Source organism: Durio zibethinus, chromosome 18 (assembly GCF_047325235.1).
Source record: "Durio zibethinus cultivar Kanyao isolate XHJ-2024 chromosome 18, ASM4732523v1, whole genome shotgun sequence".
NCBI classification, from domain to species: Eukaryota; Viridiplantae; Streptophyta; class Magnoliopsida; order Malvales; family Malvaceae; genus Durio; species Durio zibethinus.
The window spans coordinates 2,534,657-2,558,890 of record NC_143179.1 but is presented as its reverse complement, the minus strand read 5'-3'; the positions used below and the strand labels follow the sequence as shown (position 1 = coordinate 2,558,890).

The 24,234-nt window shown below is 31.4% G+C and overlaps 1 protein-coding gene across 2 annotated transcripts; it reads left to right on the top strand.

The window, feature by feature from the left end:
- Positions 1-3,349: 3,349 nt before the first annotated feature.
- On the top strand, positions 3,350-6,487 carry LOC111300253 (putative terpene synthase 6). 2 transcript variants are annotated; one of them, XM_089746793.1, is made up of 7 exons: positions 3,350-3,514; positions 3,684-3,960; positions 4,311-4,683; positions 4,774-4,992; positions 5,407-5,545; positions 5,619-5,867; positions 5,996-6,487. In XM_089746793.1, the coding sequence occupies exons 1-7, from the start codon at positions 3,413-3,415 to the stop codon at positions 6,287-6,289; spliced, it is 1,653 nt and encodes a 550-aa protein (XP_089602919.1). In that variant the 5' UTR covers positions 3,350-3,412; the 3' UTR covers positions 6,290-6,487. The 2 variants fall into 2 exon arrangements, with proteins under 2 accessions (XP_089602919.1, XP_022751622.2); XM_022895887.2 differs by having other exon boundaries at positions 3,368-3,514; positions 3,687-3,960.
- The last annotated feature ends 17,747 nt before the right edge of the window (positions 6,488-24,234 follow it).

Here is a 24,234-nt window from a genome sequence, read left to right as displayed (position 1 = left end):
AGACAAGAAAATGCAAACAATTTTCTATTTTATCACTTTATTGACAATCTCTAACAAAGGTACCAAAGGTTCCCTTATATGTCCTAATTTAGGGTATAATATACAAAAATGGTATCATTCTATCTAACATTGATTTTCTAAGGTTCACTATATGCAAGGCTTGAAATTTAATAAAGGTTAAAAGGCTCCTAAATGGATCCTTACTAACATCCATTCTAGACTAGTAAGGCCTCTGATCTTCACCTATAACGGGTTGCCAATAGAAAGATATCAACTTGAGTGGAAGTATTTTGCTGGGCAATGCGGAGGCATTATAACCTCACAAAAGTGTATATACTCTACTTCATCCTAAAAGGACAGATTTGGTAGCCTAGGTATAGAACTCGTGCATGAATGTAAATGTATATTTGTTCAAGGGAACATAACAATTATTAATCGAAATAAAATCAACAATATAAATATTTCATAATTAATAGCAATATAAAAAATAACATAATTAATCATAACAAAAGAACTAAAATTATTATTATTATTATTATTGTTGTTGTTGTTGTTGTTGTTGTTATTTATCATTATGTGATTATCTAAATAAATATTTCATTTGTAAAAGTTGATTTTAAGATTATCCTTACTCTTTGGAAAAATTTCAAAATTGCTTTTTCTTGATAATAAGTAAAGAAAATAAGACTTTTCTAATTTTCTTTAAAATTTTCATTTAAAAGGTTTACTTTTTTTGTTTAAGGGAGGGCATAGCCCCTACAAAAGGGAAAGGGAAAGGAAATTTTGGCTCGAAACGAAGATCTCTATGTCCTCATAAAGCCTCCTTAGTCATTAAACCAAAAGGTGGAGGACATTTAAGAGAATTATTTAAATAAACACTTTTTTATTATTTATTTATATTGAATTATTTAAATAAACCTTTATTTAGAAAAATAACTTTTAGATTATTTCAACTTTTTGGTGAAATCAAAAATTATTTTTTCGTATAATAATTAAAGAAAATTGAACTCTTTCAATCTTTCTAAAAAAATTACATTTCAAATGACTTATTTAAACAATCCATTAATTATAACTAGTTTATTTGAAATTTTTTTATTTTTAGCAAAAAAAATTTAATGAATTATTTCTACACTTAGATGAAATTCAAGAAATATTTCTTACTCATAAAAAAATAAGGAAAAAAAGAACTATTTCAATTTTCCTTAATCATTATTTTTTTAGAATTTAATCATTTTTGGTTTTTTGAAAAAATTATTTGTTTCTTATTTTGCATCTTTATTAAAATTATTATTTATTTATTCCAAAATAATTAATATTTTAAATTAATTTTTTAAAAAATTAAAAGTAAAACCTAAAAAAATAAAAAAATAAAAAATAAAAAGCAAAACTTACAAATATGTTAGGTCAGAGTGCAAGTTGGCACGTAGGTCTATTAACACTAAAACGACGTCATTTTGAACATTTATATAAAGCCTAAATCAAATAATTTTTCACTTTTTTCTTTTCTCTCTTTTCTTCCCTCATAGCTTCTCTCTCTAGAACCCAAAAACCCCTCACTGGCCGCTTTGCAATCCCAGTTTTCAGCCTCTTCTTGCCTTGTCGTCATCAGAAACTTCAACTTAGTAGGACTTTCCTAGTTTTAGACCATATTTCCAAATTTTGGTTGTCAAAAGATTTAACTGGTCATCGAAAAAATAAAAAAAAAAATTTAGATTCCGACAACCTTTAAAAAATTCAAAAATTTTTCAAAACATCTCAAAATGTTCCCTTTGATCTCCTAAATACAATTCCTCAAATAGTTTTCTTAAAAGGAAATCTCAAATGCTCTAGATTCAAGTTTTTGTTTTTGATTTTTTTTTGTGATTTTTTTTGGTGATGATTCTCATTGGAGATGTGGATATTGAATTTTTTTTCTTGTTTTTGCTTGTTTTCATGTGTGATGGGATTTTAACAAAATCGCAATGAGCATTTTTTGTTGATCCCTCTGTATAAATTACTCACTTTATGTGTTGGATTTACAGAGTTTGCATAAGAAATTAAATCCCAAGAAATCTAAGATTAAGGGACGTTTTTCAAAGCTACCAAAGGTTTTGCTGCAAATTTTGACAAAATTTGGTATTGGTAGGTGTGAGCAATGCAAATTAAAGTGGTAGCCGGTTGGATCTTGACTTTAGTTCCATACAAATTCTACCATTTCTACAGTAACTCTTTTTTACCTTTTTTTTTTCTTATTTTGTTGACTTTTCTTTTTTGGTTTTTATAAGATTAATTAATAAAATAATCTATAATTAAATTCAATATGCAATAAATATGATCAAAATATCTAAATGTGTTTAAATTGGATACATTAAAATTACGAATACAATTTGGATTCTATTTCAATTAATCCGAATAAAATTAGGTGTTTCTAATTTTAATACTTGATAATTGATAAGTGAATAATAATTGTATATATAATATAATATTTTGATTATTTGTGTTGTGATACCTGAAAAGATAAAGTGTATCCATTAATTATCTGTTGTTGACATTAATATTAATTCTATGAATAACTATTGTCACAATAGAGAGTGCATTTTCAACAATGAACATATTACAAATTTATTTGTGTAACTAAATGCGAGATCAATGGTTGATTGATAGCTTAGTTGCATGCAGTCAAAAAAATGTGTCAAAAAATATTAATAATGAAGTTATTATATAATATTTTCAAAATATAAAATCATGTCAAGTATAATTTTAAATTTTTTAATAATTACAACTAGATAGAAAAAATTTAGTCTAAGTTTTGAGCAACCATTTATTACAGAAGACACATTCAAAGTACACACCTAAGTCTTGCGATTCGACTTTCCTGACATTTAACTTAATAGTTCTATAATTAGCATAACTTGTGGTAAGAATCAAGATACGTCGCTGTTACGAGTATTTTTGGTTCTAAAAGGTAATTGTTATTTTCTTCGTTAAAGACTGTCAGTAAATAGTCAAAAATATTTTTAACTTTTAAACCGACTTAATATGTCAGATTAACCTACCAAGTACAGAATGCTATGTTAATTAAGTTACACCACTATTTTACCTCGTAAACTCTTCACATTTTACCTATAAATAGAATTATCTAAATATTATCTATCCATTTTTTTTACTATTCTTACTATCCACTCCTCTTCTGACCTTTTCTAACCGACCTCAACATCAGAGTACAAATCCAGGGGACACTTCTAACCTTTGCCCTTAATTGCTTTCTTTTTTTTTGTGATTTCACGATTTTGACCCCCAGCTCGGAGCTCAACACCAACAGTTACTTTCCCATTTTTGTTTTTGGCTCTATAAATACAGCCAGGGAGCTGGGAAGCCAAGCATAGCAAAAATAAGACTTGTCTGCTTCTTCGCCAATATTCTGAAAAAAAAAATGTCTTATAAAGAAGAGTGCGATGTTTTCCGTCCAGTGGTAGCATTCTCCAAAAATATTTGGAGAGATAAATTCCCGTCCTTTTCTTCAATGGATGACTCGGTAATCTTTGCATCTCCTCACGTACTGCATATTCTTTGCATTTGCATTATTTTTTTCATTTTACTGAAACAGAGTTTCAAGCTTTATGGCTGCTGGCCTGTCTTGAAAAGTTACTTTAAACATAGTTTCAACACCTCAATCAAAGTAATGAACTGTTTTCTTGTCGCAGCAGGTATTTGTTTCTTTAACGAAAGAAATAGACACATTGAAAGAGAAAGTGAAGGATATGTTAATGGCTTCTACAGCTGATCCCATTCAGAATGTCAAATTCGTAGACACACTGCTTCGCCTTGGTGTTTCATATCACTTTGAGAATGACATTGAAAACCAATTGGAAAGGATTTTCGATTCGCAACGAAATCTTGTGGCTGGAAATGACCATGACTTAAACTCTACTTCAATTGTTTTTCGAGTTTTCAGACAATATGGTTTCAAGATGTCTTGCGGTAAGAACAATGATAAATGGATAATCTAAAATAATTTAGTTATGGACATCGAAGCAAGTGCAGTAACTGCTAGCAACCCATGTAAACTCTTTTTTAAGTTAATCTTATTACTGTGCTCCAACATTTGGCTCAATGAACAACACATAATTTTCATGTTTCAAAAAGTAGAATTCGAATCCTCTATCTTTAAATTAAAAAAAAAAAGTTAAATCTTAATACTAATTAATTACATTCTTTATTTGATATGTATTTAATTAATTTAAAAGCCACCGCCTCCAATTTATATAAATGGTGCTTATATATTCCATCATAATTCATTACAAAGAAGTGATAATATATATGTGAATCAGGTGTTTTTGACAAGTTCAAGGACAATGATGGTAAGTTCAGAGAAACACTTATCGATGATGTTAGGGGAATGCTAAGCCTGTATGAAGCTGCCTACTTGAGAGTTCATGAAGAGAGCATATTAGAGGAAGCCCTTGCATTCACCAAAGCCAACTTGAAGCCATTGGCAATGAAGCAAAGCCCTCATCTCGCAAAGCAAATAACATTTGCCCTTGATCAGCCATTAAACAAATGCCCTCCAAGACTAGAGGCAAGGACCTATATCTCTTTCTATGAGGAGGAAGAATCCAGAAATGAGACCCTACTTAAGTTTGCAAAGCTAGACTTTAATCGAGTTCAAGTACTTCATAAGCAAGAGATAAGCGAAATTGCAAGGTATAAAAGAAATTAATTAAGGACTGGATTCCTAGCAAAATTTTGTGGATAGAATTTTCCACGACTTTCAAGGGGATTTTGATTTTGCAGGTTTTGGGACGAGTACAACTTTTCATCCGAGGTTTCTTATGCAAGAGAGAGATATGTGGAGGCGTACACATGGATGAATACGTTGAACTTTGAGCCACACTATACACGTTGGCGGATACTTCTTGCTAAGACGTTGGTTCTCATATCAATTCTAGACGACACATTTGACGCCTATGGGACACCAAAAGAACTTCAATGTTTCATTGATGCATTAAAGAGGTTCATTCTTACCTGCCGTTATCATATGATTTTCCATCTAGGGCGAGGTCAATCTCGTTATATTAGAAAAGGCACATCATTTGCCACAAGCACAAAGAATGCTAGTTTAAGATCACATATCACTTGATTCTTATTCCAGCAAACGTAAGGGTTAATTTGAGTAAAAATAATAGAACAGAGACTTATCGAGTATAATAGAAAGAACTTTTTTTGAAAAGGAAAAATATTAAGATGGCATTGAACAACATATTTAATATTTTAAGCTTGGTTCTTTTTTCGTTCAAGTTATCTTTTATAATAAAACTTTATTTGGCTGAGAAAATGTGTGTATATACATATTTGTATGTATGTACAAATAGGTGTTAATTCACGAAAAATTAACAATATTTACACAAGCAAATGTTTTATTTTCAGATGGGAGATTGGTGCTCTTGATGAGTTGCAAGATTACACCAAAGTTATTTGCAAGGCTGTGCAAGACGTTTTCAATGAAATAGAAGAGGAGGCTAGAAAGGAAGGAAGATCCTTTAGTGTCCCTTATGCACAAGATGCTGTAAGAATCATCAAACTCACATTTCCCTTATTGAGTATTAATTTTGCATGTTTTAACATGTTTTTCTTTTTAGTTCATTGGACTACTAAACAACTACAAAGCTGAGACGCAATGGTCTAATGATAGTCATGTACCAACATTCGAAGAGTACATGAGGGTTGCAATGAAGACATCCACTTTTGATCCAATAATAACAATATCATTTATAGGAATGGGAACAATCGCAGGGTTAGAGGCATTTGAGTGGCTGCAATCTGAACCAAGAATTATAAGGGCTATAAATATAATCGGCCGTATCATGGATGATATAGCATCACATGAGGTATAGTTTTTTTTTTTTATATATATATATATATAGACTTAAAAGTAAATGATTTCAAACGAAAATTATGATTATTGGTTTATAAATATTCTAATGATCATTTGCACATATCCCTTATTCAAAAAAAGTTCGAGCAATTGAGAAAGCATAGCCCTTCTAGTGTTGAATGCTACATGAAGCAACGAAACCTATCAAAGAAGGATGCGTTGGAGGACTTGGAGAAAGAGCTTGAGGACGCATGGAAGGATACAAATGAAGAACGCATGAGACCAACTGTAATCCCCCGAGATGTCCTATTACTACCTTTGAACCTAGCTCGAGTATCATATTTGTTTTACAAGCATGGAGATGGATTCACACATCCTGATCCATATATGAAAGATGACATCTGTCTCTTGTTCGTTGATCCAATACCCATTTAAAGACGATCCTCTCTTTGTACTTTACTAGCTATGTTTAATTATTAAGTGGGTTCTTAGTGCTTGTCTTCTAGATTTATAATTAAGATTTAACAATAAGAACCATATTGTCTGGTGATGGTTTCTCATATTATGTACTATATGTCAATCTTGTGTTATATTAAGGTGAGCTATGAAATAAAATAAACTTGTGCTTTGTCACCTATATATGTTCATAATTGACGGATGGAACACAAAGCAAACTTCCTGGTTACGATTTTTGTTCAAGTCTCTGCTACATAGAAAACACTTAAAAGGAAACAATATCGATCCTTTAAATGTTTATAAAATATATTAATTATTAATGAATTAATTCAAACCTAAATATTTATGTTCAAACCTGACTTAAGTCCGACCATGCCTTGATGTAGGTAAGTAGACCTATCCTTGGATATTTATGTCGTAACATATAGATCCATAAACCTATCACTAGACATGGATTAGAGGAGTCACCACCAATCTTTGTTGTTAAAATGTGATTAACTACCTGATCAAATCTGATCTATGAAACTAGAGTTTAGATTTGAGAGTACGGTTACATGTAAGGAAGGTTATAGCACCCTCACAGTGCCCATCAAAAGATGGCACCAATATGATTCCAAATTATCCAAGCCTTCAAAAATGTTTATGCTTTTACCAAAATGTTAAATATTGAAAATTAGTCTTAAAATTGTCCCAATAGTTTGGTACAATATAAGATAATTCTCTCACCTTATGAGTATTCATAGAGATTAATGTCTTATCCTGAAAAGGTTCCATCGTCAAATTTATTAAGGTTTTTTATTCAAAAAAATCAATAAAGTCTCCTAATAGTTTGGTAGGACTTACTTTAAAGCAGATCTTCTAATAGTTTTGTGAGATTTTATTATAAAAAAGATTTATGAAAATTTATTCTTTTTAAGAAAATTCATTAAGTCTCACAATAATTTGGAAGACTTAATTTGGAGAGCAATCCTCCAATAGTTTGATAAAAATTATTTTTATTATTATTTATTTGTTTTAAAAAAATGATTTTTGGAATTTCTCAATATTTTGGTGGATTACATTTTAAAAAAATTAAATCTATCAAAATTCTCCAATAGTTTGGTAAAATTCATGAATTTATTTTGTAAGGATTTTTATTTGAAAAAGATTTTTTTTTTTTGAAAATTGATTTATGAAATTTTTCAATAATTTGATGAATTCCATAAACTTATTTGAAAATATTTTTTATTTTTATATATTTTTTTGAATCTTTAAACTTATTTGAAAAGATTTTTTTATTATTTTTATTATTTTGTTTTTGTTCTTTGCTTCTTTTGTTTTCCAGAAAGAAAAAAAGTTTTTTTATAAAAACTAGTAAAATTAAATAAAAAATTAAAACTTAATAAACAAAATAAAATGAAATGAAATTGAAAAATAAAATGGAAATGAAAAAAAAATTGCCATTGGGTTGGGTCAACGTGCGGGTCAATGGGTTAATGTGCAGATCCTACGATATCCAAAACGACACCGTTTTGGGCTGCAATAAATGGCACTTTTCAGTGTTTTTTCTTATAACCTCTCTGCTCTCTCTCTCTCTCTCTCTCTCTAGCCTCAATTCTTTGTGGCTTCTCTTTAGAAACCCCAAGAACAACCATCGAAAACTTTAACTGAAAACTAAAAAATCGGCTAATTTTTAGAAAAGTCATTAAAAAATTCAACCGAAAACTAAAAAATCCATCGGTTTTTAGAGAAGCTACTAGAATCTCACTGAAAAATTCAACCTTACTGGAAAACTCAACTGAAAAAATTTAAATATTCATTGAAAAATTCATTCAAACCTAGATTTTTCTAGAAAAATTCCAAATTTTCTCAAATTTGCCCAAATTTCTTCAAAAACTCTCCAAAACCCTAATCTAAACTTCAGAAACTCAAATCTAACCCAAAAACTTCAAATCGAACCTAAGATTCCCAAAATCAAAATCCCAAAAAATCCCTACTACCCAAAAAATTTTTCAAAACTGCAATAACCAAAATTCTCCAATTTTCACTGGTTTACCAAATCCATTCTTGTCTTTTCTTCTGTAATGTTAGCTTAATTTATAGGCATCCTTAAGGCAAATTTTTAGGATACGGATGAGTCAATCCCAGGCTTGAATCCGGATATTGGGTTCTACTTGAGCATAATCCTAAGATTTTGATTTGGTTCCAATTGAATTTGTTAGTTATTCAAACTTGATTTATCATTAAAAACATTTGACTATGGGATTGGATTCAAATTTTCATTCTCCCAATTCTCGCCAAAGATGGAAAAAGAAAGGAAAAAAGAAAGAAAATAGAATAATAAATAAAAATAATATAATGATGATGATGATGACAATAATAATAATAATAATAATAATAATACTATACAATATACTAATAATAATATGATAATAATACTATAATATAATAAAAATAATAAAACACGATCTGATTGACCTCGAACACGGTTTGATTGGCCTCGGATACAAATAGGTGTCTATAATCTATATGTTTACATATAAAGGATTGGTTAATTTTAACGAGGCTATAATTATTTTACCAAAAAAAATTTTGAATTTAACTCTACAATAATATAACTTATTTTCAAGATTATTATAGCAATGTAATTGTCATAACATAGAAGTTCATGAACCTATTGCTGACACAATAAGAGGAGTTGTTGTCAAATTTTTTTCATATAGGTGTAATTAGTCACTTAAGCGAATCTATTCTTTTAAGGAAATCCTAAGCTTGACAAAGGATTTCTAAAAGAATAGGTTCTAGTCTACATTCCTCAAATAAGTTCAAGAGTTTGGTTCTAAACTAAAAAGGTTATAGCACCCTCATTTGCCCATCTAAAAGAAAATACCACTTAATTTAAAATTATCCTAAGAATCTTTAGAAATGTAAATGAATAGAGCTTTCGATTTATTATTCATAAACATTTTCAGTTTCTGTTCATTTATGTTCATTTATTAAGTTTAATCAATAATTTTGAATAGCATTTCTATGTTCATTTGTTAAATGAATTGAACACGAACAAAGGTCTATTTGGTTTATTTATGTTCTTGAATAAACTCCTTTAAAGTTTGTTTAAAGCTTGTTAGTTTGTTTATAGTTTTTTGTTTGTTTGCTGTCTATTTATAATAATGCTAATAAAATTACATTTTTATCCTTTACCCTAATCCTATTTTAAGGTTTATTTATGTTAGTTTTGGTTTGTTTATGTTCGTTTATGATTTTTTTATTTAAATTTATCTGGTTGTGGTTTAGTTATTGTTCATAAACATGTTCGTTTATATATATTCGTGAACATGTTCTTTTAATGTTCATGAATGAGCACGTTTAACTTAATAGAACCAAACACAAATCAAACACAAATATCTTATCATTTAAATGAATCGAGTTCAAACAAATAGAATAATGTTCTTACCGAACATAAATCAAGCCTAAACACCTTTAAAATAAACAAACAAACCATAAATATATGTTCGTTCATTCATGTTTAGTTCATTTATAGCCTTAAAGATCTTGGTTCTAATAGTCTTCTATTAAATTTTAGTGTTTAAATATCAAAAATTACTTTTTAAGATTTTTCCATCAATTTGATAAAATTCTTAAAAGTACTTCCTCATTTCAATAGTATTTAAGAATCCTATTTGTTTTCTTAAAGTAGCTCCCTTATTGAAAAAAATTGAAATCAATTGTTTTATTAAATCTTATCTTATTGAAAATATATCTAAATTCTCCATCATTTTGGTCAAATTTAAAACTATTTTCTCATTTAAAAATTTCTTTAAAAAATCATTTGTTTTTTGTTCCTAAAAATTTCATCCTTTTACTTATTCTTTATGGTGTAAGTTTTATTTCTAATTTTTATTATATTGAAAATATATCCATATTTTCTATCATTTAGGTCAAATTTAGAAATATTTTTCTTACCTAGGAAAACCTTAAAAAAGTATTTGTTTATGATTTTTAGAATTCCTATTATAGAACTTGATTCATCATTTATCTCATAATTTTTAGAATGAAAATAAAATGCCATTTTTTTTTGAAATCTTATCTAAACTCTTTTGACATATGGGTTGAGTTTTAGAAAAAAAAATTTACCAGGAAATCTCCTACAAAGTTAACCGTTTTGTGATTTTCTTGGAATTTCATCATTAAATAATTGCCATATATTTTCAAACAAATTTATAAGTTGCACTTTTTATTTGATTTGGAAATGAGTGCAACCACTTCTATTGAAATTTCATCTAAATTATTTTACCATTTACCTAAATTTAGATAAATTCCTCACTTAAAAATTTTTTTAGAAAATTATCTATTTATAATTTATAATAATCTCATTATCAGATAATTGTTAACTCATTCCTAAAATTATATAAAGTTATATTTATATTTTTCTTTACTTTGAAAATAAATATTAATTATTATTATTGAAATTTTATCTAACTTTTGCCTTCATTTTGGGTCAAATTTAGAAAAATCTCTCACCTAAAAATTTCTTAAAGAATTATGCATTTATAATTTCTAAGAATTTCATCTTTGGATAATTACTATTTATTTTTCAAAATTTTGTTAAAGTTTTATTTTAATTTTAATTTATTTTGATTTATTTTTATTAATCAAGTTAGTAATTTTACCCAATCCTAAAAATTCCTATCCTAAGTAAAATATGATAAAAATAACATAAAATAAACCAATTAAAACATAATAGAAAAAGATAAAAGTTGTTGTATGGATCAAATCAGATTGATGCTTGGGAAACTAGAAATCATTATTGGAATCTAAAGGTATCACCAGAATCCTCATATGGAATTTTAATGCTCATTGGAAATGTCATTGCAATCGAAAATCTTATCAAAGTCTAAAAATCTCATTGAAAAATAGTCGGGAACTTGAACAAATTTGAAATTTGAACTTGAACTATCTAAAACTTTTTTGCTCTCAAATTATCCTATTTAATTGTTGTGTTTTAATTGTGTAAACTTGCAAGGTATTTTTAGGAGTCTAACCCCAACTTGATACCAAGTCTAACTCAATCAAAGATTATTCTAAAAATTGTCTTTAAGATAATCTTAGAATTTCATTTACATCCTCACCCATTGTTCCAAAATCAAACTCCAATTTTATCAGTACATTGTGCATCTGACAAAGAAATTGATCTATGTACAAAACCCTTGAATTGAATGAATTTCTATCCTTCTAAAAGTCATCCTCACCCACACTCTTTTTCAACTCTTTTCATTTTTTATTTTATTTTTTATTTCAAAAAAAATAAAAGAAAGTAAAGATAATTAAGAAATAAATAAGGATATATAAGAAATAAATCACTAAATAAAAATTACTAATGAAGATAAATAACCTATAAAGATAAATGAAAATAAATAATAAAATACTTAAAATAATAAAAAAAAATTGGCCTTTAAAGCTTAAACCCAAATTGGATCCAAATAATATAAAAAATCATTACGTTCTAAAAGTAATTTCAAAATTTTAAATTGGATAAAATATGGTCTTTACAATTGCCCCTCTTTGCGTAATTTTTATGAAATAGAAATTGTGCAAAGATATAGACATCCATTACATCCGAGTGTGACCTAAATAAAACCTCATAGATTCTCATCTAAAATAAAATTTTGAAATTTGAAATTTAAGAATTTTCAACTTGAAATTTAAAGGTTTACAAATTGAAATTCAATGACTTGCAATTAAATTCAAAGATTCACAATATTTCAAAGATTCCAACGTCTCAAGAAACTCAAATATTCGTAAAATTCAAAATTTTATAAGAATTCAAAGATTCCTGAGATTTCAAAGATTCACAAGATTTTTGAATTTCTAAGAACTAAAGATTTACAAAATTTTCAAATTTGCAAAAATTAAAGGTTTGTAAAAACTCAAAGATTTGCAAGAATTTAAAGGTTCACTGTTATAACGTCTAGATCCGGGGATCTATCACTAGACATTGACTTAAGGGAGTCACCGCCAATCTTTTTTATCTAGGTGCGATTGGCCACCTAAAGAATCTGTCCTTTCAGGAAACACCTAAGTTTAAAAGTCCCTAAAAGAATAGGTTCAGGTCTACTAACCAGAACAGGATTCGAGAGTTCGGTTACGTGTGAGGAAGGTTATAGCACCCTCACAACGCCCATCAAAAGATGGTACCAACTTAAATTTGTGTTATCCAATGAGCCTTAAAATTTTATCAAGTAATTAATTATTGAAAATTATTTTCAATTGACTCTAATACTTTTAGCAGAAAATTGAGAAAATTCCCTCACCTCAGGAGTATGCAAGAAAACTACTGTTTCACTTGCAGAAGCTCCATCGTCAGATTATTTAACATTAAAAAGATAAAAAGAAAAAAAATGATTGTTTTTGTGCAAGAAAATTGATACTTTCAACTTTTCCCCAAAAATATTCTTTTGAAACTTTAATTTCGAGGAAAATTGATATTTTCAACTTTTTCTCAAAAATTCATTTTTGAAAATTTATTTTTAAGAAAAATTGATACTTTCAACTTTTTCCTAAAAATATTTTTTGGAAACTTTTAATTTCGAGGAAAATTGATACTTTCAACTTTTCCCCAAAAATATTTTTTGAAAACTTTTAATTTCGAGGAAAATTAATACTTTTAACTTTTCCTTAAAAACCTTTTTTGAAAATTTATTTTTAAGAAAAATTAATACTTTCAACTTTTTCCCAAAAATATTTTTTTTAGATTTTATTTAAAGAAAATAAAATAATAAAACAAAATAAAAGTGAAAATAAAAAATAAAAAAAATAAAGAAAAGTAAAACAAAAATAAAAATAAAAATAAAAATAAAATAAAGATAAAAGAATATTAAATAAACCTAATCTAATTATAAGAAAACAAATAAATTAATTAATTAATTAAAAAAAAACCTGAAGCTACTCGAAGAACGGCTCGGCTCGGCTCGACTTAAGAAAAAAAAACCGCTTGGAGAACGCGACTCGAAAGGTCAGCTCGAGAAGGCAGATCACGCGCGGGTCGACGCTCGGGTCGGGTCGGATCTTGGCAAAATGAGCGGATCCTCTAGGTTATTTAACGCAAAAATGACGTCGTTTTGGGAGGGTATATAAAGTTGGTTCCTTCGTTTTTTCAGCAGAAGCCCTCTTCCCTCTCTCTCTCTCTTCTTTTTTTTTCTCTCCCTTCTCTCTAAAACTTTTGAAGAACTCCGGTTGAATATTCACCAGATTCTAGAAAATTGGTCGAAATCTAAATTTTTCGTTGGAAGTTCATCAAAAAGTTGGTCGGTTTCTGAGAATCTTCACCGAAAACTGGGCAGCTAGCCGAAAACTTCAAACTTGGCCGAAATTATCGTTGGAAAATTCAACTTTCATCGAAAAGTTCATCAGAATCTGGAAATTTTCCAAAAATTTCCAAAAAAAAATTCACAGAAAAATCTCCAAAAATTTCTCCCGATTCTTAAAGCTATTCTAACGCCTCTAAACCCCTTTTAGCTTTCAAAAATCTTCTGTCTGCTTTTTTTTTTCAGTCAGTAGCTTCTTTCTCTATTTTCTGTGTGTTCTTCCTTCTGTTCCAGTACCTATTTATAGGGATTGATCAGAAGAGTTTCTGATTAATCCCTATTCCTTTTTGGATGGGGATTCAATCTTTGAATCCAATCTGGATTCTAATTGAATCCCCATTCACGGTAGGATTTTTCAAAGCCTTCAATCTCAGCCCAAAAAAAAAGAGAAAAAAATCAAATAAATGAATAAAAAAATTAACAGATAATTAAAAAAATAATAAGATAAATAAAAAATATTACAAAATAAATAAAAATAATAATAATAGATAAATTATAATATAATAATAAATATATAACTAGATAAATAAAATACATATATAAATATTAATAGAAAAAAAAAAAGATATACATATATTAATACATAGTAATAATAAATAAATAAATAATAAATACATAAGATACAAAGGAAAAAAATATAAAATAAAAATAAATATAAAAAATAATATAAAATATAAAATAAAAGCAAAATTGGGCTTACCCATTTGGACCAGGACCAATTGATCTGGGCCTAGACCAAATTGGGTGTCTACAGCTGCCCCTCTTTGCACATTTTCTGTGAAACAAAAATTGCACAAAGACGTAGATACCCAATCAAGACTCAACTCGACACTTTTTATTTTTTTAAAATTTGATCAAAACTCTTCTAAGCAGAGGCTCAACGACTGTGGAAAAATAAATGGCTCCTCTAATCAGAGGCTCGACGACTTTGAAAAGTAAATTACTCCTCTAAACAGAAGCACCACGACTTTGGGAAAGTATTTGAGAAAGTAAATTGCTCCTCTAAACAGAGGCACCATGACTTTGGGAAAGTAAATTGCTCCTCTAAACAAAGGCACCACCACTTTGAAAAGTAAATTGCTCATTGACAATCATGTCCAAAGGAATTGAAAGTTGTGTTTGAAAGAATTTCAGGAGATTATGCCCAAAGGTCTTATAAATCAACTCTGATACCAAAAGACATCCTATTTCAAGGATTAGGAACTTACCTGACAAGTTTCTTCTCAAATTTGAAAATATCTTCACATCTGTTTTCCCTATGTGGGATGTTGGAACACCCTTGCTTCTTGAATTTATACATTATATTTTACTGAAAGTAGTATGTGCTATGCAATGCATATGAATTTCAATGCATGCTATGGAAATGTTGGCCAATTAATTTCTATTCAATGTATGGTACTCAAATTTCTCAAGCTCTTTTCTTAGGCATCAAGCCCTTTGATTCTTTAAAGATTCAATTACACTGCTCTTTTAAGATCGAGCCAGTGTAGCTCTTAATTGTCTCTTCCACTCACATTCTTCCTGTAAGAAATCTCTTCCCAGATTCAATGTCCTAATTAGGAACTGAACATCTCGATTCTATCTTTATCACTCTTGACCTATTCAATGTAATGTAAAAAAATCTTTCATGTTGTTATTCATTCATCAATCATTATTTCAAACTTAAAAAGTAAGGATGCATTTGCACATTTCTTCCATGGTGGGGTATTAAAAAGAAAGGAATATGAATGGTTGAGAAACAACCAACAGAAAAAGACACAAAGAATGAAATAGAATGTCTCTTATTAGCAAAATGTTGGCTAATTTTGACCAAGAGAGAATTACAAGGATAAATATGGGGATAAAGCCCAAAATGAACAATCAGATAATCATGATAACACATCTCAAAGTTTTTTTTTTGAAAACCCAACCCTCTGATGTATTTAACAACTTGGAACTCTTTCGAATTTGCTAACCTCCATGTCAGTGAACTTTTAAATTTGATGATGTATTCTCCTTATCTAAGCTGTCTTTTCAGGTTTTCAACTTAGACAAACCCCCTATGACTCAAATTGCCCTTTTAGGGTTTTCACCTTGAGTCATCTTTTTTCATTCATTTTTTCCTTTTTTTTCATTTTTTTATTTTTTTTATTTTTTCATTTTTTTCATTTTTTCATTTTTTTCATTTTTTCATTTTTTCATTTTTTTAAGCATAGTATTTCTTCACAGCATCAGAATTTATAGGATGGGATAAATCATTTCCATCCATCTTAGTCAGTATCAACGCTTCACCCGAAAAAGCCCGTTTCACCACATACGACCCTTCCCAATTCGGAGTACATTTTTCTCTACTATCGTGCTGGATTGGAAGAATTCTTTTCAAGACTAACTCTCCTTCTCGAAAGCAACGGGGTTAAATTTTCTTATTATGAGCCCTCATCATTCTTCTTTAATATAGCTGACCATAGCACAGTGCAATCAATCTCTTTTTTTTTATGAAATTTAACTGCTCATAACATTCTCGAATCCATTTAGCTTTTTCCAACTCAACTTCTTTTAGAACTCTTAAGGAGGGGATCTCTACTTTCACTGGTAGTACAGCTTCCATCCCATAAACCAAAGAAAATAGGGTTGCCTCAGTAAAGGTGCGAACTGACGTTCGATATGCATGCAATGCAAATGGCAACTTCTCATGCCAATCTTTGTAAGTCTCGGTCATTTTTTCCAAAATCCTTTTTATGTTTTTATTTTCTGCCTCAACTACCCCATTCATTTTCGGATAGTATGGTGTCGAGTTATGATGCCTGATCTTGTATTGAGCACATATTTCTTGCATCATCTTACTATTTAGACTCTTGGCATTGTCTGAAATAATTCTCTTCAAAAGTTCATATCTACAGATTATCTCTTTCTTTATGAACTTACAAACCACAGAACGTGTCACACTTGCATATGATGCTGCCTCTACCCATTTTATGAAGTAATCTATCATCACAAAAATGAATCTGTGCCCGTTAAAAGCTTTTGGGGTGATTGGACCGATGACATCCATGCCTCACATTGAGAATGGACATAGTGGTGCCATAACATGTAAAACAGATGACAAAGCATGGATCTTATCAGCATATATCTGGTATTTATGACATTTACGAGCATAGTCAATGCAATCATTCTCCATCGTCAACCAGTAATATCTTGCTCTCATGATCTGACTCGCCATTATATGTCCATTGGTATGTGCCTCATATATTTCATCATACACCTCTTCAATGATTCTCCTCGCTTCAATCTTACTTATGCACCTTAATAATACTTGATCCTTACTTTTTTTGTACAGGACATCCCCATCCAGGAAAAAGCTCATAGCCAATCTTCGGATGACCTTTTTATCATTTTTTGTTGCTTGAACTGGGTACTGCTGATCCTTAATATACTATAAGATGTCATAATACCAGGGCTTTCCATCCTCTTCTTCCTCTACATTAGAGCAATAAGCTGGTATATCCTTAACATCTAACTTGATAGGCTGAATATCGGTATTATCATTAATTTGAATCATTGCAGCTAAAGTAGCCAATGCATCAGCAATTAAATTTTCTTCTCAAAGTAAGTGGTCAAACTGGATATCTTCAAAATATTTCATCAACTCTAGAATATACTTATGATATGAAACGAGTTTTGAATCTCTCGTCTCCCATTCTCCTTTCAACTGATATATAACTAGAGTTGAGTCTCCAAATACTTTCAGTACTTTCACTCTTCTATCTATAGCAGCTTGTAAGCCCATGACACATGCCTCATATTCAACAATATTATTTGTGTAATTAAAATTTAACCCTGCTGTTACAGGACAGTATTGTTCTTCTGGAGAGATCAGAATTGCCCAATTCCATGCCCCAAGGCATTGGTAGCTCCATCAAAGTACATTCTCTAACATTTTTCTCCATGCTCCCCTTCTTCCAGTTGGGAAATAGTCATTAGGTCTTCATCAGGAAATTCCAGCTTCATTGGCTCATACTCTTCAGTAGCACGATCTACAAGAAATTCTACTATAGCGCCCTCTTTTATTATTTTTTAACTCACGTATATAATATCATATTCTGAGAGCATTACTTGCCATCTAGCGATTCTCTCAGACAAAGAAGGCTTTTCGAAGATATACTTAATTGGATCCAGTTTTACTATAAACCATGTAGTATGATAGAGCATATACTGTCTGAGTCTTTTGGCAGTCCACGCTAATGCACAACACATTTTCTCCAAAGAAGAATACTTGGATTCATATTCTGTGAACTTTTTACTTAGATAGTAAATAGCTCTCTCATTTCGGCTAGCCTTGTCTTGCTGCCCCAGCACACATCTCATTGAATTTTCACATACAGTTAAGTATAAAATTAAAGGTTTCCCTGGAACAGGTGGTACCAATACTGGAGGGTTTGATAAGTATTGTTTAATTTTATCAAATGCCTCTTGACATTCTTCATTCCATTTTCCAAGATTATTCTTACGAAAAAGCTTAAATATGAGATCATATTTGTAAGTAAACTGAGAGATAAACTGAGAAATATAGTTTAATCTCCCCAGAAAACCTCAAACTTCTTTTGGTGTGCTAGGAGGTGACAAATTCTGAATGGCCCGTATCTTATCTTGATCAACTTCAATTCCTCTTTCACTAACCACAAAGCCTAGCAACTTCCCTGACTTTACCCCAAAGGTGCACTTGGCTGGGTTTAATTTGAGCTGAAATTTTCTCAACCTCTCAAATAACTTTCTGAGACTGGTGACATGATCTTCATTCTTACAAGACTTTGCAATCATATCGTCTACATATACCTCGATCTTTTTGTGCATCATGTCATAAAAGAATGTTACCATGACCCTTTGATATGTTGTCCCAGCATTCTTTAACCCAAAGAGCATGACTTTGTAGCAAAAAGTTTCCCACATGGTCACGAAAGTAGTCTTTTTCATATCATCTGCAGCTATTTTTATCTGATTATACCCTGAGAAATCATCCATAAAAGAGAAAATCGAATGCTTAACCGTGTTATCTACTAGTGTGTCAAAATGAGGCAAAGAAAAGTTATCCTTTGGGCTAGCCTTATTCAAGTCTCGATAGTCTACACATATTCGTACCTTTTTATCTTTTTTAAAAATTGGGACTATATTGGCTACCCACTCTGGATACTTAGCCACTTGTAGAAAACCTGCATCAAATTGTTTTTTCACCTCTTCTTTAATCTTTGTAGCATTTCGGGCTTCATCCATCTCAGTTTCTGCTGAACTGGCTTACATTCTGGCTTTAGGGGTAATCTGTGCTCCACTATCTCTGTGCTCAGTCCTGGCATATCCTGGTAAGATCAAGCAAATACATCTACAAATTCTTGAAGTAGGTCTACCAATCATTGCCTATCTCCAGATGAAAGTGAAGTGCCCATTCTGACCTCTTTCTTATTCTCTTCATCTCTCAGATTCACTAAGTCCACTACCTCCTAATGAGGCTTAATTGGCTTATTTTCTTGCTCAATCAATCTCATTAGGTCTGAAGATATAACATATTCTTCAGAATTCTCTTTATTGTCAAGTTTATCAGTGTTAATTGAATTCTCAAAGCTAACCTTTTGATTGTTATCATGATTATCTTCATGTTCATTTAAAGACCTGAAATTGAATGAAATGGGATATGTTGGCAAGATGTGCTTGAAAAGATGAAAATAATGAAGACACAAGAAAAAATGAATGAAAATGCATCATTTTTATTTTTTATTAAAAATAATAAAAAACAAATGGTCCAAACAAAAAAGATCACCCCAATGCCTTGGGCAATAGCTATTGAGATGTTATAATTACATTGTATTAGAATCAAAAGTCACAGGCATCTTGATGGCACTCCAATTATTCAGCTCATAATCTGGTGGACAAAGGTGAACCCACTCCTCTTGATTAAGCCTCACTTTATCTTCAATAGCATTAATGGCTAACTGGGCAAAAGTGTTTTCCACATTTTTTCTTATCTCTGGGTACATGAATCCTCCAGGTCTGAAAGTCTCATCCAAGTGTGGGATAAACATCAGTCTTGCTGTCTTTCTTGATGGCCTTCTTTTGACTTCCCATTCTGTCATCTCATAGCCTAGGCCTACCCTGTCACTATTATCTATCACCATCGGGGGTTCTTTTATTCCCTGTAAATTTTTTCCTAGCCTTAGTCCTGGATACCAACCCTTGTTGATGACTTGGCTCATCACTATCCTTGAAAAAAATTGATTTTAAAATCCTTCACCTACAGAATTAACCAATTCAAAAGATCGATAGGAGCATTCCAATGCTTCTTCGACAGCCTCTACATATGGAGTGTTCAATGGTTAGGTCACTAGCATATCTTCCTCCTTAACTACCACCACTAATTGACCTTCTACATTGAACTTGATCTTCTGCTGTAAAGTAGAGGGCACAGCTCCTGCCATGTGAATCCATGGTCTTCCTAACAGACAGCTGTAGGATAGAGAGATATCCATCACTTGAAACTTTACATTAAAGATGCATGGCCCAATTTGTAAGGGCATCTCGATATCCCTCAAGACTTCTCTTCTAGTTCCATCAAAGGTTCTCACAATCATCTGACTGTCCTTCACATGAGAGTAGTTAATAGGTAGTCTTGCCAAAGTTGACATAGGCATGACATTGATAACAGAGTCATTATCGATAAGGATCTTGGCTATGATATGACTCTTGCACTTGACTGTGATATGCAAAGCCTTGGTGTTTCTTTTTCCCTCCAAAAGAATCTCATCATCACTGAATGAAATATGATTTGGCATGACTAGATTTCTAGCCATGTGGTTTACATATTCAACAGATACGTTATGTGCCACATATGCCTGATTCAACACTTTCAGTAGGGCATTTCGGTGCGCTTTGAGTTCAACAACAGTGATAATAATGAGATTCGAACTGACATTTTATTCAACTATTCCACAACTGAATACCAGCTTCAGGAATTCACAAACCTCTCTTTCTAATACTAGCTTCATACGATCTTCTTCAGGTTCTATTTTAGGATTATTCCATCTTTTTTCTTCTTTAGCCTTCTCCCTTCTAGCCTTCTCTAACAGTTTTGAAGTGTAACACTTCACACTTCGAGTAATGCCTCTTACACCAGTTATATTGGAAGCGTCAGTTTTGGAGACATCTTCTTCTTACCTCTGAACTACAGTGTCACAGCCATATCTCTAAAGTACAGCTTTATCATCTTTATATGGGAAAAGAGTCAGAACTTTAAAAGTTATCGGCCTGCGGATGAGTTTATCTATGATTGACTTCGGTTTGTTTCCACACTGAATTGTCACTGGTTTTAAAAACAGCTTTATAGGCCTATCAGTCATAGACAACTCAACATTCTTTAATTTTTTTTTCTTCATAGACCTCAATCTGATGTGAATCTAAGAGTTTTTGCACCTCTTAGTGAAACTGCTCACAGGTCTCAATGAAATGTCCTATTACCCCATTATGATACTTACAACTAGTACCAACTATATATGCTCCATGATAGCTATGTGGACTTACTAGTTGTATCATGTCAGCTTTCCATAAAACATCGAACAGTTGGCTGAAAGGTGTTTTAATATCTATCACTATTTCCTTCACATGGCGCTCCTGCTCTTCACTTATAGCATTCACATTATGATTCGGCAAAGGATTGCCACTAACATTCAATGCAATCACTCCTCTCGTATCAAAGCAAATCATTCCATCCTTGATCAACTGTTGCACTTTATGTTTCAGAATGGTGTAATTTTTGGTGGAGTGATCGGTAATCCCATAATGGTAGTCACAATGGGCTGTGGGATCGAACTACTTGGGGTAAGGTGGCTTGAGGGGTTTCAATTTACTTGGAGCAATTAAATGATTGTTGTAAAGCTCCTTATATAATTTTATATAAGTCATTCGAATCAGGTCAAACACAAGTTTCTCACGAGTAGTTAGTTGCTCCTGCGAACCACCAACGGGGTTAGTTGAGCGATTTTGAGGTCTTGAGGTAGGCTGAATGTTAGGACTATACGTAGTATTTTGAGGCTTATGAGGGGTTTGATATATTTGGGGGTATGGTGATTGTACAAATGGTTGGTATGGGTGAAGGGAAGTGTTATTTACAATAGGATAATATGGCAGATATTCTGGTAGTGAGTAGGGTTGATAGCGTCTAAATTGCTGTCTATCCAAGCTCACAGCTTGAGCTTCAATTTCTTTCTTCTTCGAGACTCTCTTGCTAGATGCTTCATTTTCTTTTAGCTTGCCATTCTTGATGGCACTCTTAATAATTTCTCCCAAAATTACCATATCAGCAAAGTTTTTTGTTGTATTCCCTATCATCTTTTCATAATATGAAGGTTTTAAAGTGCTAACAAACAGCACTAGAGTCTCTTTCTCAGTCAAAAAAGGTTATACTTGAGAAGCAATATCCCTCCACCTCTGAGTATGTTCTTTAAAAGACTCGTTTACCTTTTTCTCCAGATTCTGTAAAGATAAACGATCAGGAGCCAAATTGATAATATATCGATATTGACCGATGAAGTCATGTGTCATATCGCTCCAAGAGTGAATGCGAGTTCTGTCTAGCTGAACATACCACCTGACAGCAGAGCCTGTAAGGCTATCCTGAAAGACATGCATTAAGAGTTTTTCATCATGAGCATGAGCTGTCATCTTTCGGCAATACATGGTGATGTGAGTTCTGGGGTACTTCGTACCATCATATTTTTAAAATTTTAGTACTTTGAACTTATGAGGAATGATCACATCAGGGACTAGGTAAAGCCCAGTAGCATTATCTGACCCATAAAAACCAAACCTTCCACAGCCCATAGCCTTTGCTCTAGCATACTAATCTTAGAGCTTTCCTGAGTTTCCACTCTTATCTTTTCTTTCTCCTTCTCTTTTAAATCATCTAGATCAGAAATTGGTTCTGCTGTTTTTTCAGTAAAGACAGGATTTACATAGCTATTATAATGCCCTGGGTTGGAAGCTGATGGTATTCCAGGATATGTTGGATATGTGAAGTGTTACGGTGGGACCTCTTGAGCAGACTTAAAGTGGGCTAAATTTTGAAGGATATAAAGGGGTCAGCCACTTCTTGCAATGGGGGAACTTATTGGCTTGTATTTTCTTCTACTTTTTTTCCTTTATTCAAGTTATTAAAAGCATCCAGAATCTTGCTCAACTCACTTTCAATCTTCTCCTGTGCTTTTTTTATCTTTTCAAATCTATGAGAATTTTTCTGCTCCATTTACCTTGCTCTGGATCTTGTGTTGTATCGATGGGCAGGGTTCTCGTTAGATGGAGCTATCCTTGAACCTTGAGTACCATATCTTAGAATTAGTAAATTTGTATGACTATCACATGGTTACTTTGTTAAGTGTAATGAATGAGAATGCAATGAATGAAAAATACATGTATGCAAAGAACATTTACCTTAAAAACAGTATTCAACTAAAAGATTTCATTTATTCCAAAAAAAACTTTTATCTACATTAAGTTTATCATTCTAGAATTATAGCCATAAAATTGTTTGATCTGTTCATACTGGGCCTTGGCTTCTTCGATGAAGTTCAACAGATGCTATCCATGTTCTCCTACTGGGGTTACCATTTGTCTTAATGCCTCTGCCTCTTCCACCATCTCTCTTGCCTTGTATACCCCTTTACAGATTTAGGTCGTTAGGTGCTCAATGTATTTCTACCTTCCTAAGTTCTCTCTTTTACCACACCAAACTTGGTATGATAATTCTCTATGTTCTTTAACCAATACAGCAATGTGGTCTCCTTGTTCATTCAACTTTTGACTTAGCTTGCTCAAATAACTGTTTAGCATGTTAATTTCTGCCTGTGCTTCGGTACTTTCTTCTTTTAATTCAACATATTCTTGCTTCAATCTTGTATTTTCCTCAATCAGCTCGACAATGGTTATCTCTTTGGCCCTTTCTCTCACACATAATCTTTTATGCTCTTAGTGTAGCTTTGTTAGATCTTCAATAGCTGTATCATGTTCTTTAGCAATCTTATGAACCTTAACTTCATAACTTTCAGCTTTATCTTTCCATTGGGCTTTTTCTTTTTGAAGCTTCTGGATTTCTTGCTTTAACTTACCCTTTTCATACTCAAATTCTTTTATTGCCAGCTCTAATTCTGATGGTGTCTCTTCGAGTTTTTCTTCTGTTGGTGGTTGGGAGATATCATAAGTGAATACCATTTCTTGTCTTTTTTTTATTCTCCAAACCAAGTACCCTGGGGTGACTTTATCAGTAAATGGTCCAGGACTCACTCTTTGGGGATTTTTTCATGCTTTAATCATTTCATTCATCCTTTGAACTGTTTTAGGCTCACTGTAAGAGAAATCTAACTGATGAAGCCCATAAGTCATAGGAATGAATTGTTCTCCCCTAAATTACCTTTTCACTAGGAGTGGTGCATAATTTGTCACTCCCCATAAACCCAGAAGTGGGACTACTGTACTATCCTCATATTGGTACAACATAGGCTCACGATTCATCCATGGGGCCAACCATCTCACCTTGGCATTTTTCAACTTTTGTAGGAAAGTTATCCA

Coding starts and splice junctions, on each gene's coding strand:
- LOC111300253 (XM_089746793.1), top strand. CDS start 3,413: ATGTCTTATAAAGAAGAGTGCGATGTTTTCCGTCCAGTGGTAGCATTC. Junction 3,515..3,683: donor TTTCTTCAATGGATGACTCG/GTAATCTTTGCA, acceptor TTCTTGTCGCAG/CAGGTATTTGTTTCTTTAAC. Junction 3,961..4,310: donor TGGTTTCAAGATGTCTTGCG/GTAAGAACAATG, acceptor TATGTGAATCAG/GTGTTTTTGACAAGTTCAAG.